The following is a 15,262-nucleotide window of genomic DNA, read 5'->3' on the forward strand; positions in this document are numbered from 1 at the left end:
CAATTTTAATTTTAATTTTTCGTATCCATTCCCTTTTTTGAAATCTCTTCTCTACCCTTCCTTCTGTTGAACCAAATAGACCATAAGGGTCCGATCAAAAAAAAAACAAAAGACAATAAGGGAAATCGATCGATCGATCGTTCCCCTCTTCGCCGATGCTGACCTCATTCCCACCAACAGTTGTGTTGCCGACGTCGTTCAGATTTGTCTCTATCTACTTCTTTGTTTTTGTTTGAAATTTTAATCTATCTATCTCTCTCGCGATAAGTTTCTTCTTTGCAGCCACCCTGTGCGAGCCTGAGCCCATCAACTTCAATTTCACTCCGAGTTCGGCTTCAATTTTAGGCAATTATTATAAGTCAAGTTCGATCAGCTTCAATTTATATCTCGCAACAGTGCTCAACATTTGATTTTAGTGATAGAAAAGAATTGTGTAATGCTTTAAACATGAACCGCTTTAGGGTTGATGCTTCTTCTTTAGTTTTTGTGCGTTGCTGTTTATGAGGCTTGATTGATTCATTCTGAGATGTATAATATCCAGATTTTCTTTCATATTGGATGGTTTCTTTTAATGGCTTTGTTTTGAGGCTCATAGCCAAATTATAATGTAATTTAATTGAAGCAGGATTTATTATATGTAGTGTGGTGTAAACTTACGTTCTCTATTGATGGATTATCTTTTATTCTAATTTTCATGTCGAGAGTTAATTGTGTGTTTCAAGTAACTTGTAGTTTACATATATATATGTTACTTTTCAAAAACCTTGTAGTTTAAATTTGTTTCTTTTCAAAGCCTTTTAGCAATTTAGGTTATTTATGGAGATTGATGATTTAACCATGGATCGTGTAACAACGATGTGACAAAATGATGCTCAATCCCATCCCATAATGGTCACATCTCTACCAGATGAACACCTCAAATTGAAATGCCTTTTGATAATGAAGAAGATGCCTTCAGTTTTATTTGTTTAGTTTATAGTAAGTAGGCTTCAACATGAAAAGTCATAAAATGCATAAAGATGGAATACAAAAGATAACATCCAAAATGAATTTTTATATTGCCCAAGGTACAAAGGAAGAGATAGAAGAATGTTAATATGAGAGCTCCACGAGATACTTTCTTTTTGTTACTTTTAAACTTGCTCACTTCATTTTTCCTAATTCATTCACCATATATCTCTATTAACTCTGATGACTCTCTGTGATCATCTTTCTAGTTGAGTATGCATGTTAAAGAAAAGAAAGATATGAAACGTAACATATGAAAAACCAAACCAAACGATGGTTAAGGAAATATCCATATGCATGCATGGATATATATATATATATATATAGAGAGAGAGAGAGAGAGAGAGAGAGAGAGAATTAATTAAGGAAGATGGAAGAAATTTTAATAAACAAACGTATTTATTTATTTACTTATTATCCATAGAAAGATGGAAAGCAATCTTGCCTCCTCCTCCTCCTACTTACAATTGCTACTACGACTACTACAACTACACATGCACATCCACATCCACATGCTCAATGGACTGGATTGAATATGCACGTTAAAGAGAAGAAATTAATTAATTAAACATAACAAACCAAACGATGGTCAGCTATATATATATATATATATATAAAATATAGAATGATCGAAGATGGAGGGATGGTGTTATTGATCAGAACAGAGTCATCCGGAAGGCGGCGGCAAGCGAGGCGAAGAGGGCAAAGGCCGCCGGCGCCAATGAGACTCCGCCGGATGTTGGGCTCGGGGCGGGGGCCGCCTCCTCCGCTGCTGCTGCAGCAACCACGCTCTGCACCGACAGGGCCACCACGGCCACCGCGAAGATCATCTTCAGCTTCAAGGCCTCCATTTTATGTATATGTAGTAAGGTGTGTGTTATTTGGTATTATTGGAAGGATGGATGTAATAGGGAGAGAGAGTGATTGATTGATTGATTATTGATGAATGAATGAGTATGAGAATGAGAATGAATGTGGGTATAAATAAGGGTACCCTTGGCCCGACAAACGAGGTGTTCAGTGACACGCGTCCTGCATGCTCTCCATCAATATATGGATCTATGTAAATTGTAGTAATAGTTAGTTAATTAGTTGGCCAGTCAAATCATATATCCATCCATCCATCCATCCTATTGAATTGAATGAGAACCACATATATATATATATATATATATATAATTAACAATATTCCATTTCCAGGCATGCATGCATGCATCCCATCCCATCCCTCCTCATCTACCTCCCGTTTCTTTCTTTCTTTCTTCTCTATTATTATGCATGTATATTGTTATTGTATACTATTACTAATTCATGTCCTCGATGACCATTTCTCTGATCGATCACTACAACAGAACAGCTAGCTAGACGTTCTATTTCTGGAAAATCACAGTTTATATATTGTATATATATACATGCAAGCATATCTACCAATTCATTAATTAACCCTAGCTGGACCAATTCCAGATAGATTTCTATATGCATATATGGCTTGTCCACGTTAAATTGTCCATAAAATCTAAAAGCCCAACTTCAAAGTTCAAAATCCACCAAAATTGTGAACTATCTATCTTTTTTTTTTTTTTTCTTCTTACTTTTATATATTAAGAAACCCATGAAGGTGTTCATTTGGGGTTTTCTTGGGCTAAAAGCACTATTCTCTCTTCTCTGGGCTTTACAATTGTAGGCTTCATTGTATTTATGATCTGTTCGGATTAGTTTTTGTAAAGCGCTTTTGGCTTTTGTTTTTTTAAAAAAGTAATTATTTTTATTTGTATTGATTTCTCTTCAAAAGCAAAAATAGCTTTAAGGCTCCAAAAAAATATTTTTAAAAGTGCGGGTGCTTTTGAAAAAAGCGGAAGCAATTTTATTATCTAAACTACAATTTTAATCTTAATAATAATAATAATAGTAACAGTAATAAAAACAACAAAATTAAATAATAAAATAAAATAAAAAATAATTCATTTATATAAAAATTAAATATAATGGTATTTTAATTATTAATTTATATATTTATTTTAATTAAATTTAAATTTTATTATTGAAAATATCAAATTTTAAAAATATAAATTTCAATTATATAATATATAATTTAATATTTTAAATACTATAATTTATAAAGTTAAAATAAGTTGTAGAATAGTATTATTTAAATTTAATTATATTTTTAATTTTCATCTTTATAAAAAATAAAAAAATAAAAATATAGTTTATACATAAAATTTAATAAATATATTTTCAATTAGTTTAGATAATTAAAATTTTTAAATATAATTTATAAAATTCTATCAAAATTAGAAAAATTTAATAAACAAGATACTATTTACATTGCTATATCCTATTTGATAATCTTAATCGTTTAAAAATACTTTTATATAAAAAATTACTTTTATAATTATTCATCTAAATATAAAATCGAATTTCTGCTTCCAAGCAAGTATTGTAAATATATGCGCAATAAAAATAATAAAAAAAAACCAACAAATAGCATTATGTTTCAACAACAAGGAATTACCTCCACAATAAAAAATAAAAAAAAAAAAAAACTACTTATTAGAGTTTTAAAACGCCAGAACACGTAACACTAAATTACAATGAATATTTATAATAGTCCAATCAAACCTATTGGATTGAATTTAAGGCATCCAAGCACATATATTCTCTTTATCGGCTCTTACATTTACTTTTATCGTGTTGTATTAAAAATATAGCATAAAGTAACACAAAATGACAAAAGTATTTTTACAAGTATCTTATAATATTAATATAATGTTATTTGTAAAAAAAAATTATATAAATATAAAAATATTTTTAATATTAAGTACAAGTAACCTTTACATAGGTTTAGGGTTTAAGATTTATAGGCTGACGAAACGAGTATATCGTAACTATTTTATCATATTGCTATACAAAATATAAAAAATTAAAGTGATGCACTTCTTTTACTACTATGATTTTTTTATTTTATATTTTTTCAACCTATTGCTTTTATTTATTTTCAACTCTAGCTAGTACCTTATGTTGCTTTCATACTTTTACTTTGTTTTAATTTCAATATTAATTTTCATTTGTTTTTTTTTTCTTTTCTTTAAAAAATTTATTATTGTTAATTTTCATTATTTTATGTATTCAACTTAATATAAATTGGCCTCGAAGACTTCCTTAAATGAATCGGAAACCGTTGGTAGTCTTTCGACTGGCATACATTATGGTAACCATCTAGGACAAGTAGTGAGGTATTTTTGTTCTTAAGGCTATGACCTAATGAGAAAAAAATAAAAAAATAAAAAAAGAAATGGTGCTTGATTTCCTTGGATTGGAGAAGCAAGTAATGTCCCAAAACATCCATTGTTACGGGTAGGAGTAGGAGTAGGAGTAGTAGTATTTCACAAGGATCCATTCATAGCCTGCATAGGCATCTATCTATCTATCTATCTAACATCCATCCTGTCCAATGTGGCCGCCTAAACTAAACTAAACTAGCATTTGCATTCACAACCTTGCACGCACACAGCAGACTGGCTGCCGACTCTCGCCTGTCTTGCTTGCATCAATCAAATCTAAATCCCTTTATATCATAATTATCCAAAGACTATTATTATTATTATTAATATTACTATTATTGCCTCGTAGAAAGGCTTCTTCTTGTTGTATATACTGCTTGCTTGCTTGTACACCACCTCTACCTCTGGGAGCTGGCTGACGGAGCTTCAAGATATCCCCTGTCTTCCAAGTACGACACCACCTGCCCAGCCATCTCATTTGGTGTGGGGCAATGGCCACCCTTTCCTTCCAGTTCTATCTCAATCTACACCCCATTAACAAAGATCATTCATCATTAATGAGCTATAGCTAGGGAGTATCTCACTCACCCCACCCACACCAACACAAAGTCTCACACACCTCGCACTTCAGAGGAGGCTCATAAGGATCATCTATTCCTGTAAATCCTGCACACACAACATAACACTACTATATTAATATTCATAATCGTACCACTGCTTAATGTGCAACACAGATCAGATTCCCAACATTTTGTGACAATGCTTGCTCGCTTGCACCAAACCATTATGTGACCTCTGGTATTTCCAAATCCTAACATCATTTTTCCTTTTTCCTTTTTAAGAACACACACCTTTGATCTTCCCTGCTCGTGCAAGCTTGTAAAGTCCTTTGGGATCTCTTCTCTCACACAACTCCAAAGGCATGTTTAGGAAAACCTGAAAGAAGTTAAGTTGGTTACACCTCCCCCCAATCAACCACCCGCCCAGATTTCAATAAATAAATTTCGAAACAAGAAGAGCCTCGCCTCAATGAAATTCTCTGGCAACAATTCACGACAACCATCACGGTCTTTACGATAAGGAGATATCAAGCTAGCAATGCAGATTAACCCAGAATCAGCAAAGAGTTTTGCAACTTCCCCTAGAGAGATGAGAAACAAACTCAATATTGTATTTAAGCAAGCTTTACTTCTGAAATAAACCATAAAAAAGTGATCGGCCCCCAAGAATAACAGTTCCAAATAAACACAACACTTTGTAAAGTCATTCAAGCATTGTGACATCCAGATAACAAGCATGGTTGTTACAGTCAAGAAGATCATCATCATTAATGCTCAGCAATGAAAAATGCAATATATTGCAATATATTTACTCCTGAAGGTAGAAAAACATATGACACTTCGCTCTCATATACTCTATTATTATACTCATTCCTAAATTAATTACCTCCAAGAGACTAGAGGGACCTGGCCTACATCAATGAAGATGAATTGCATGTATTTGCAGATTTGCCACCATAGATTCAAATATTTCAAAGTGTATTTTCTTAAGTAAATATTTTAAAATTTATATGATATATATTGGACAGTAATGAGTAATTATAAAACTCTCAGCTATGTTAAAAAAAGAGAGAATAAAGAGCGTGATAGTCGCAGGCACAAACAGTTTCACGGGTTGATAATTGAGCAGAGAAGGCGAGGAAAATAGAAAAGGATTACTTCAATTTGCTCACCAAACAAAAATGAAACACAAGGGAAATCTATTTCATATGCTTTCTCAAAACCAAGGATCCAATTATGTTTTTCCCTATATTATCAATCAATGTATACTTACCAACCCTTCGAATATTTTCAGCTCGATCTTCTGGTGAAAAACCTAAATTCTTGTTTAGGCCATGCCTTAGGTTGTCTCCATCAAGGACATAAGACAGTTTTCCTCTGGAGTGTAATTGTCTACCCAGTGAACAGGCCAATGTACTCTTCCCTGCAAACATGGATCCAATGTCACTGACAAATGATATTTCACCACCCATTTACAAGGCTCGGGTGTTTGGATTTACAAGGATGCGATATGCTGCTTCTATCCATAAGCCAAAACTGAAAAGAGAAGCTGCAATTATTGTAAATCAATTTATTTTCAAGAGAATGAAGCCTAAAGGTAATGGACAGAGGCATTGCACAAGCAGCATGCATAAAACCACAAATGACAAAGATACATAAAGAAGACCAGCAGCAGCACCATCCTGAATACAGGGGAAATGAATAAATGTAAGAAGGGGGAAAAAGAGCAAATAGTATCAGATATTGACCTGATCCACTCAGACCAGTGATCCATACAATACATCCTTGTTGATTAAGCAGCTTCTGCCGATCTACTTTACTGACAGGATATTCATGCCAGAAAATATTCGATGAATTGCTAACAGTAGACATTAGGAAACAACGCTCTGCTTTGAGTGTCTGTCAAGAGTAGATTGACCTTAGAGACAGAAAGTTCCCATATGGAAATTGAAAGAGTAAATGATTCAGCACAATACGAGATATGAAATCCATGAAATGCGTCTAGAAAAACAAGTGTGAAAGCAAGATCTCACCTTTATGGCACCATATAGATCCTAGGTAAACAATTAAGGAATATTTTCACCAAGCTTGCACAAGTTCTTCAATAGTGAAGGAAATATTTATATAAGAAGTTTTACATTCGAGAAATAACAAGTAATTGATAATCCAATGGATCATCGACAGGAGGAAGCTACATTGCTTTGATACAACGGTAACCGAGGATTGGAGTAAACCGCAAGTACGAAACAAAGATGGACTAACGCGGAAGCAGCGGAATAAAAACAATATACGAAAATAAATAATAACCTGGATATCTACTCAGGTAATCAACACACCACCAAGGTCGCGCAAAAATCCCTGAATCGATCAGCCCAACATATGGGGAATATGAACAATCAAATCCAGGTGGCGCTCTAAATCGTCGTTTTGAGGAATCCTTAGATATCAATGGAGAAAACTGAGGGAGTGAGGAGAAATGAAATTACCTAGGTGAGGTCAGGCAGGGAGGGGAAGAAATGGCATGGCAGAGGACCGATGGTGGGTGCGATGTTAATGCGATAAAGGGAGGGATGAATGTGGACGTACTTTGCGATCGGGGGGGGGGGGGGTTGAGACACCACTACTACTGTCCTGTCCACACGGAAATGGGGAGAAGAAAAAAATTAAAATTAAAATAATTTAAAATAAAAAATTATAAATTATTAAATTTAAAATTTAAAATTTAAAATTATACTTTTTAAAAAAAAAACAAATTATGTAAATCAGAACTAAAAAAAATTAACAAATTATATGTAAAAGAAAAAAGTATTATTTATTTATTATTTTGCTTTTTATTTTTTTATAAAATTAAATTTTAAAAATGTTTCACACATAATAAGTTATATTAATCTCTATTAATAATAAATTGATTTGCATTATACTTTTTATTATTATTATTATTGGCATAAGCTCTATTGGTATTTTTATTTACATTTTAAAATATTTAATATTAAAAGATTCGAATATTTCGATATCATATATATATATATATATGCCCACATAAATATTCAATATATCCATAATATTTTCTACTCTATTTACTTTGTTCAAAAACATATACTTTCTATACTCTTTATATATCTTTGTTTTTCTTTTTTTATTTTGGTTTTTTAAAAAATAATAATAATGAAATAAATGAAATAACAATTATAGAAAGTGTGGCAAAATAACCACTCCGCACTACTTCTCTGTGCAGACGATTAGTCTTATTACCCCCAGTCTGCTCGCCGTCCGACAAAATGAAGTTGTATGGCGAAGAAGCTCTACCCCGGTGTACCGCGAAGAAGTAAGCTTTTTGTCGATTCTTCCTAAAATTTTCCTATTATTCACAACAATATGTTTAACCTGCGTTTGTTTAACCTGCGTTCGATTGCGGTTTAAACTTCAGTCCTAATATAGTATGCCTTAGTTTGTCCTCGAGAACTCTGGTTTACCGAAATTTGTGTTTGGGCATAATTGACGTGTTTACCCTATTTTGAGTTATATATTTCGGAAAAGTTTTACGAGATGATGAGTTCGTTTTGGCAGTGATTTTTATATGTTGGTTGGTTGTTTTATGTATGTTAATCATGTTTTGAGAGTCGAAAGCGTTGTTACAAATTAAATCAGTTGAGAATTAGTTATGGTATTGTTATTTACCAACAACTGCATCTTTTAAACCTAACATGCTACGTAATATTTCTACTGGGGTTATATGTGTCCTTAGATTGTTTTATGAAAGTGCTCCTAGTGAACTTGGTAAACTTCTAAAGCAAATCAAGATAGCCCCGGCTGACTGATAATTTTTCATAAAGTGGGAAAAAAAAAATAAATATCTGATAGAGGTGGGCACTTTGGGTATTTGTAAAAATGCAGCTATTTGATATTTGAACTAAATCGAGCAAATACCCGAAATCGCAAACTGTATTCGAACCGAAATTTTTTAGTTAACCGAAAATATTTGCAAATAATTCGAACCGAACTGAAATTAAAAATATTTATTAAAAAATAATTAAATAAAAATATATGCAAATATCCGATCCAAAATCGAATTGAAACCGAATCGAATATAATTATTAATATAAATTTTAAAATAATAATATAAATATATTCGAATCGAAAAAAAAATCAAAAATTAAAATCGAACCGAATCGAACAAATATCAAATATGCAGTATTTGTATTCGAACCGAATTTGCTCAATTAACCAAAAATTTGGTTCGGTTCAACGGTGTGGCGGTTCGGTTCGATTTGTTTTCCCACCCCTAATCTCTGGTAGCTTGTTTGTTATCCCACACCTCTGTAATGAGGTAGAAAAGCTAAAAAAGAAAATATCAGATTATCATATTAAAGAAATAAAACGGACTCCATTCGGACATTTTTTATTGTCCGAAGATAAGACTCTTGTGGCACCGATTACTTGCATTTGTCTATAATTTTCAACTGGACACCATGGCCTTTACTATTGGTACAGACTTGGAGTCGCCATTTTCTGCCAAGGAACATTTGGTGATCCTAGGACTGCATTCGAAATGAATGTATGTTACGGACAATATCATTGCTCAATGTGAGAGCTTCGTCCGTATTTTGTAGAAATTGAAAGAGGCTTTAGCACAGTGGCTAGAGCCTCTAGCTCTTTCTGACGTTACTGATAACTAAAATTTGTTATTGTAGTTTGTATACAAATTCGCAGGGAATTTTATTCGAAAGTCTATGAGTAGATTTTTATAGGAAAACGATCAGATATAGCAATTGTGTGGTTGTAGACCCTGAATAGTTATCACAATTATTTATACTCTTTTTACTGGTGAGTTTCCAGGTCGAACACAAGGATTTAAAGTCATGAATTTCAATGGCGAAAATCTTGGAGAAAGCGACGAAGGATACAAAAGAGGGTCCGCTTGGAGCGGGCTTGAATTTTTAACCACTGAAAGCGGTAAATAAAGCAATAAAGATGAGGTGAACGGAACGAGCGAAGCGAAAGCGAGAGGTGGAATTCCAATGGTAACCAGATGATCGGGACATAAGCGAAAATGGGGACCAGATGATCGGGGCATGGATGAATCGTGGTTACCAGAGTATCGGGGCGTGAGTGAGCGGCATATTATATATATATATGTATATGAGCGAATTAGAGTGAAGGAGAGGTGCTGTGTCTGATTTGTGCGTTACTAAATGGATAGATTTCCCTTGATGTAGTGAGCGAATGACGTAAGTGTGTTATCGGAGGAATATATGTATATTATGAAAATGATGAGAGAAAGATGTTGTAATTATATAAACTGGATTATAAAGAACTCATCGCATTGGTATTTTTGACCTGGGGGATTTACAGCAAGACTTCAATGACACCCAGAATTAAGACATTATAAGAAAGAAACCCTACTGTCACTAGGAATTTCTGTGACCTAATAGACCCCCGTCTATGTCCCGTTAATTTTCCCAATTTCTGCCTCATTAGTGGCTTTACCCCCTGATGTTACTACTATTTCATCAGAATCGAATTTAGCACAGCAGTTAAGCAGGTCGACAAGGCTCCCGCGTACTTAACTACATTGAACTACCTTGAAACCTCTTTTGGCGCATAACAAGGCTTAAATGATCAATTCTTCTCTCGCTCTATACCAGTGATATAAAATTCTCTAAACTTGATTTATATAAGTATGGAAAATTACGAAAGAATTTAATTCGAAGAAGTGAACGATATTTCTTTATATACTGCGAAAGCGCGAAAAATTAGACTACAAAGCTGTAAATGAAAGCAGTAATCTAATCTAAGAAAGCAATAAAGACGTGGCCATGGGAGAGGGAAAACCCCTACTCCCTTGGCCTTTCATGTGGAGAACTCCCTTACAGGGTTGGAGCTCTTGGAAACAGGAAGACGACGAATGCTATATGTATGCTGAAATCACCAAAGAATTCGATATATTTACATAAAGATATCTGACCCTATTTATAGCAGGTGTGAAAAGGCGGTTGCAAGTAGCTGTTAGGCAGTTCCAACCGCTGGGCAGTTAGGCGGTTGCTGGTGGTTATTTTGTTGAAGCAGTTGCTGACCATAACTCCCAGGGTGCCCGCTTCGCTTGCATTGAAGGTGAAGGGCACAGATCTTCCTCGCTTGCTGGGGCGCAGGAGGGTATCAGCGTAGCTCGGCTCGCTTGTGCTGGCTGGAGTTGGAATGGCTGTACCGCTGCAGTTGAAGTACTTAGTTGAAATCTGGTGATAGTCTGCAGCGGCGGGTATCTGGACTGTAGCTTGCAAGCGGGAGAGGTTATCGCTTGCAGGCTATGAAGGTGGCCGCTTGCCTCTCATGCCTTAGTATTTTCAAAGTGTTTTCTGGGCGCTTGTGAGCGGAGGTGGCTGTCGCTTGCGGCGTCTGCCTTAGCTTTTCAGGTTCCAGATTACCGCTTACGAGGACAAAAATCATTAATAATCTCAACAACGAATTCTGGATCATGCCTAGTGATATAAATCAATATTGTATGCCGATTACGAATTATTTTGATGGTTCTTATGCAGAAATTCGAGTAATACACATTTTTTTCAAGCTAAGAATATGCTCATATTTGGAGTCATCAGTTACCTACTTAGTTATTTTATTTGTTTGTTTCAATTCTTTGCATGTCACCGATTTTCGATGAAGTTGATCAACAAGTTCAAGGCTGGCAAGAAATATCTGACAGGGTGCACAATTGGTTTATTGGTGAACATTCTTATAATGTCTATTGTTTTATACAATTTTTTTTGTATACTGTAGAATATTTAGATTGATATTCTTTATTGATAATATTGTAAATTGAAAGTGTAGTTGCACGAACGCATTCCGTCCATGTAGAGGGACAAGGGCTACCGAAGATTCCGTGTTTGTTTTGTGGCTCAGTACCGTAGGACCTATCTTTAGGGTCGCTTCCACGAGTGAGCTTTCGTCCCTGAAAAGGACTGATATTCAAGATTTTTATCGAATAGGCCCTGACGAGAAGTTTGTCCGACCTATAAGCCATGCTTCGGAGGTAACTTAATGATGTTGTGTATATATTTTTTGTAAAAATGTAAACGATATTTTATGTAGTGTGATGAACAATATGATGCAAGAATTTGTGGACGGGATTAATTCACTAAAAATTGAGATTCGCAAAAAAAAAAAAATAAAATAAAAAAATCCCGTAATAGTCAAGCAAACTCGTAAAATTGAGTGGGACAAATCTAGGGCAAACATGAAGCTGGATGTTTCAAGTGGGGTGAGACAGAGTCCGAGGTTGTAAGGGCAGATGCTACAATGGATGACGAGGAGGAAGAAGATGGCTGGCGAAAGACAATAAGGAGAATTTTTAGGAGGATAAGAATGGGAAGTCGGGAGAGGAGAAGGCGGGGGAGGTGACGAATGAGAAGGAAGACGATGAGATGATTGACGCCGCGGGTGAGGATGAGGTTCACATGGAGCGGCAAAGCAAGAGAAATAAGGACACATTGTCAAGCGGGGAAGAATCCCAACACATAGATGTGTGCCAAGACCAGGACTTCGATCAGCCTGGACTGATTGATGCGAGAGATAAAGGACGGAGAGCTCGAAGGGGGCACTATCGATCAATACAATAAATTGATGGCAACTGTCTCGTATGTCGTTTTAGCGGAGGAGCAGATTTGTAAAGTCACATAGTTAAAATATCTTAAATATGGTTGTAGCTTTGATTTCTAAGTGTAATTTCCCAATTTATATGATTATGTTTTAGATGTTATTGTAGACAAGTCAGAGACCGATAGTGCAATATTAATCGATCGTACGTGGCATGGTTGCACGTACTGACCAGAAGAGGAAAAATGATGTTGTCTTCGTTTCCCCACCATTTGATATGTAGACTTTGCTAATTAAGTCGGATTGGTGTTTAATATGTTTTATATTGGAATTGATGATTGCCTATAACTTATTTGCCTGAAATTGTTACAGTGATTCTCTAACCATGTTATGCTTGATCTTGTCTGTAGTTTTCATTGAGCAAAATTTTTTTAGATATTACAATATATTAGACCGAATGCCCACAAATACTTCCAATAACAACATTTATATCGGCTTATGATTCATGCATATATCTTGATTGTCAGTGTTTGTACCATGAGCATATTGTTTACGTACCTACACCTAAGACATACCTCAGAGCAGTTTTTATGTACCTGTAATATAATTTCATATGCTTCAGTAATGCGTATCTTTGCTCTGATTATTTGTGCTTAGTAAACAAGCCATTCTCGATTCGAAATATTCAATTGCTTTTGGTACGTAGGGGTGAATTCATCAATATTGTGTTTTGTGACAATCTGAACTTTAAGTAAAGAAAAACAATATGTGTTTACTATGGATAGCTAAACAAGTCAGAAATGACTTGGTTAAGTTATGTTGATTGTTACTCATATATCACTGCTCATACAAATTGGTTGTTATTTAGACCTACTATACAATAATCCACACCATAGCATACAAAAAACATTCGATCAACTGGTCTGAGAGAGGAAGTGCTCACACCGAGCTTGCAAATTGGCCCATCTGCATGGGATTGAGTGAAATCAACTGCATTCGAAGATACATGATAACACAATGATATTACCTAAGCAACCATTATTTATACTTCGTATGTCGATTTTTGTACCGGATCACATGCTTACATACCTAAACCATACATCTATATACCTTGGATAAAATCTTACGTGCCTATAATAGCAATCTATATACTTCAGCAACGAGTACATATGCCTTAGTAACCCATGGTTGGGGAACCAACCGTTTTCGGTTGAAATACTCATTTGCTGATGGTAACAAGAGATGAGTTCATCAATGATAGTGTTTCCGCGACACTTTGAATTATATGAAAAAATTAAACAACATATATTTACTATAGATGGTTAAACAAATCATAAATGATTTAGTGAAGTTGTATGACATATGTACAATCATAGTCCAATTTCCATTCAGATGGCTAAATAAGTCGTAAATGACTATGTTAAGATATGTTGGTTGTTATAATACATGATTCCTGCCACAAATTGAAAATCTTTAAATCTATTACAAATTAATCCATATTGCACACAACATTTGGTCAAGAATATACTTGCATAAGGCATGACTCGGCCAAGTAAACGAGTGCTTTAGAGCAGCTCTGACGTACCTGGCCCCAACTTGACTTGGTGTATAAAATTCTACTAGTTATGTACCTACTGTAGTCTTGCATATAACTAAACAACACAATCTTGTAACATGTTTTCTAGTTGTGTACCTTCATAGCTCTAGTTAATTTTTGTTTGAATTAAGCATAAGACCTTGATAGATTCCGAAATAGATTAAGACTTTGTAATCCTCTGCATATGTTTCTAACGTATGTAACACAATGTGAAAATTATTTTCTCCTTTCTATATAATTAATTGTCACAACTCTAATGGAATTTTTAAGTTAGTAATATGCTACCACGCCCGCATGCTTTGATACATCAATTGTACACTCCCCAAAATCGTTTGTGTGCTTGTGATATGCTTCCAGAAACCTATGGCATTAAAGTATTATGCATAAATGAACACCATCACTACCCGTTGCTCGTGTCTGTATAGGTCAATACATTCAATACGTCTCCAATGTATCTTTCGTTTGCTTTAGTGTACCAATTACAATTAATTGTGTTTGAATATAATGGATGCCACATAATATGTTTAAGTATTTTATCCTATTTCGGTTATTACTTATTTATACTGCACTGATATTGTTGGGACAATAATACGCTACCACGCCAACTTACTTTGAGAGAGAGATCAACAAAATACCCCAGATAATTCATGTGCCTCTATTACTTTTTTTGAAACCTATGTTATTGAATTACCATACCCAAATAAATGTCGTCATATACCCATTGTTTATGTTCATGTACCACATAACATCCAAATTACAACAATAGTTTTATACAAGTGGGGTCTTATTGTTGTATATTTACCTACCAGTTTATATAATATTAAGCACGCCAAAATGAATGTCCAAGACAAATAAAAATTACACATTCGAAAGAACTACGGTACCTGATCTTTAAAACTTATTATGTCGTGCCGAGATGACCACAATGACCGCATTTTTGTGACTATTTTATCTTCTAGGAGTCACAACATTGTTTTTTTCAGTAGGCCTAGTTGCACAGATGAAACAAAAGAATTGATGCGGATGACCAAACTTATATATAGCACATCCATGTCATGCATCGGCACCAGATTGATGGGTTTCTCGTAAATTTTTTTTTTGTACATTTCTATACTGCAGTAAGCATCACATAAATCATTTTAAATCAATATATTACTTTTTTTTAATATAAGCACAGGCATGCTTTTAGAGCAATCTGAATATTTGCTACTCCTGGCATAAGC

The 15,262-nt window shown here is 34.4% G+C and overlaps 1 protein-coding gene across 8 annotated transcripts; it reads right to left on the minus strand.

Annotated features, from left to right (window-relative positions):
- Positions 1–4,292: 4,292 nt before the first annotated feature.
- On the minus strand, positions 4,293–7,420 carry LOC127259623 (adenylyl-sulfate kinase 3). 8 transcript variants are annotated; one of them, XM_051287107.1, is made up of 8 exons: positions 7,160–7,416; positions 6,886–6,951; positions 6,601–6,751; positions 6,126–6,275; positions 5,318–5,433; positions 5,144–5,228; positions 4,912–4,958; positions 4,293–4,816 (listed from the first exon to the last, which is right to left on the minus strand). In XM_051287107.1, the coding sequence occupies exons 3-8, from the start codon at positions 6,722–6,724 to the stop codon at positions 4,691–4,693; spliced, it is 648 nt and encodes a 215-aa protein (XP_051143064.1). In that variant the 5' UTR covers positions 6,725–6,751; positions 6,886–6,951; positions 7,160–7,416; the 3' UTR covers positions 4,293–4,690. The 8 variants fall into 8 exon arrangements, with proteins under 8 accessions (XP_051143064.1, XP_051143073.1, XP_051143079.1 ...); XM_051287116.1 differs by having other exon boundaries at positions 6,601–6,770; XM_051287122.1 differs by adding an exon at positions 6,352–6,401 and having other exon boundaries at positions 6,601–7,420.
- Between the last annotated feature and the right edge of the window lie 7,842 nt (positions 7,421–15,262).

The sequence above is a fragment of the Andrographis paniculata genome, unplaced genomic scaffold (genome assembly GCF_009805555.1).
Source record: "Andrographis paniculata isolate CXL003 unplaced genomic scaffold, ASM980555v1 Contig14END, whole genome shotgun sequence".
Classification (NCBI taxonomy): Eukaryota; Viridiplantae; Streptophyta; class Magnoliopsida; order Lamiales; family Acanthaceae; genus Andrographis; species Andrographis paniculata.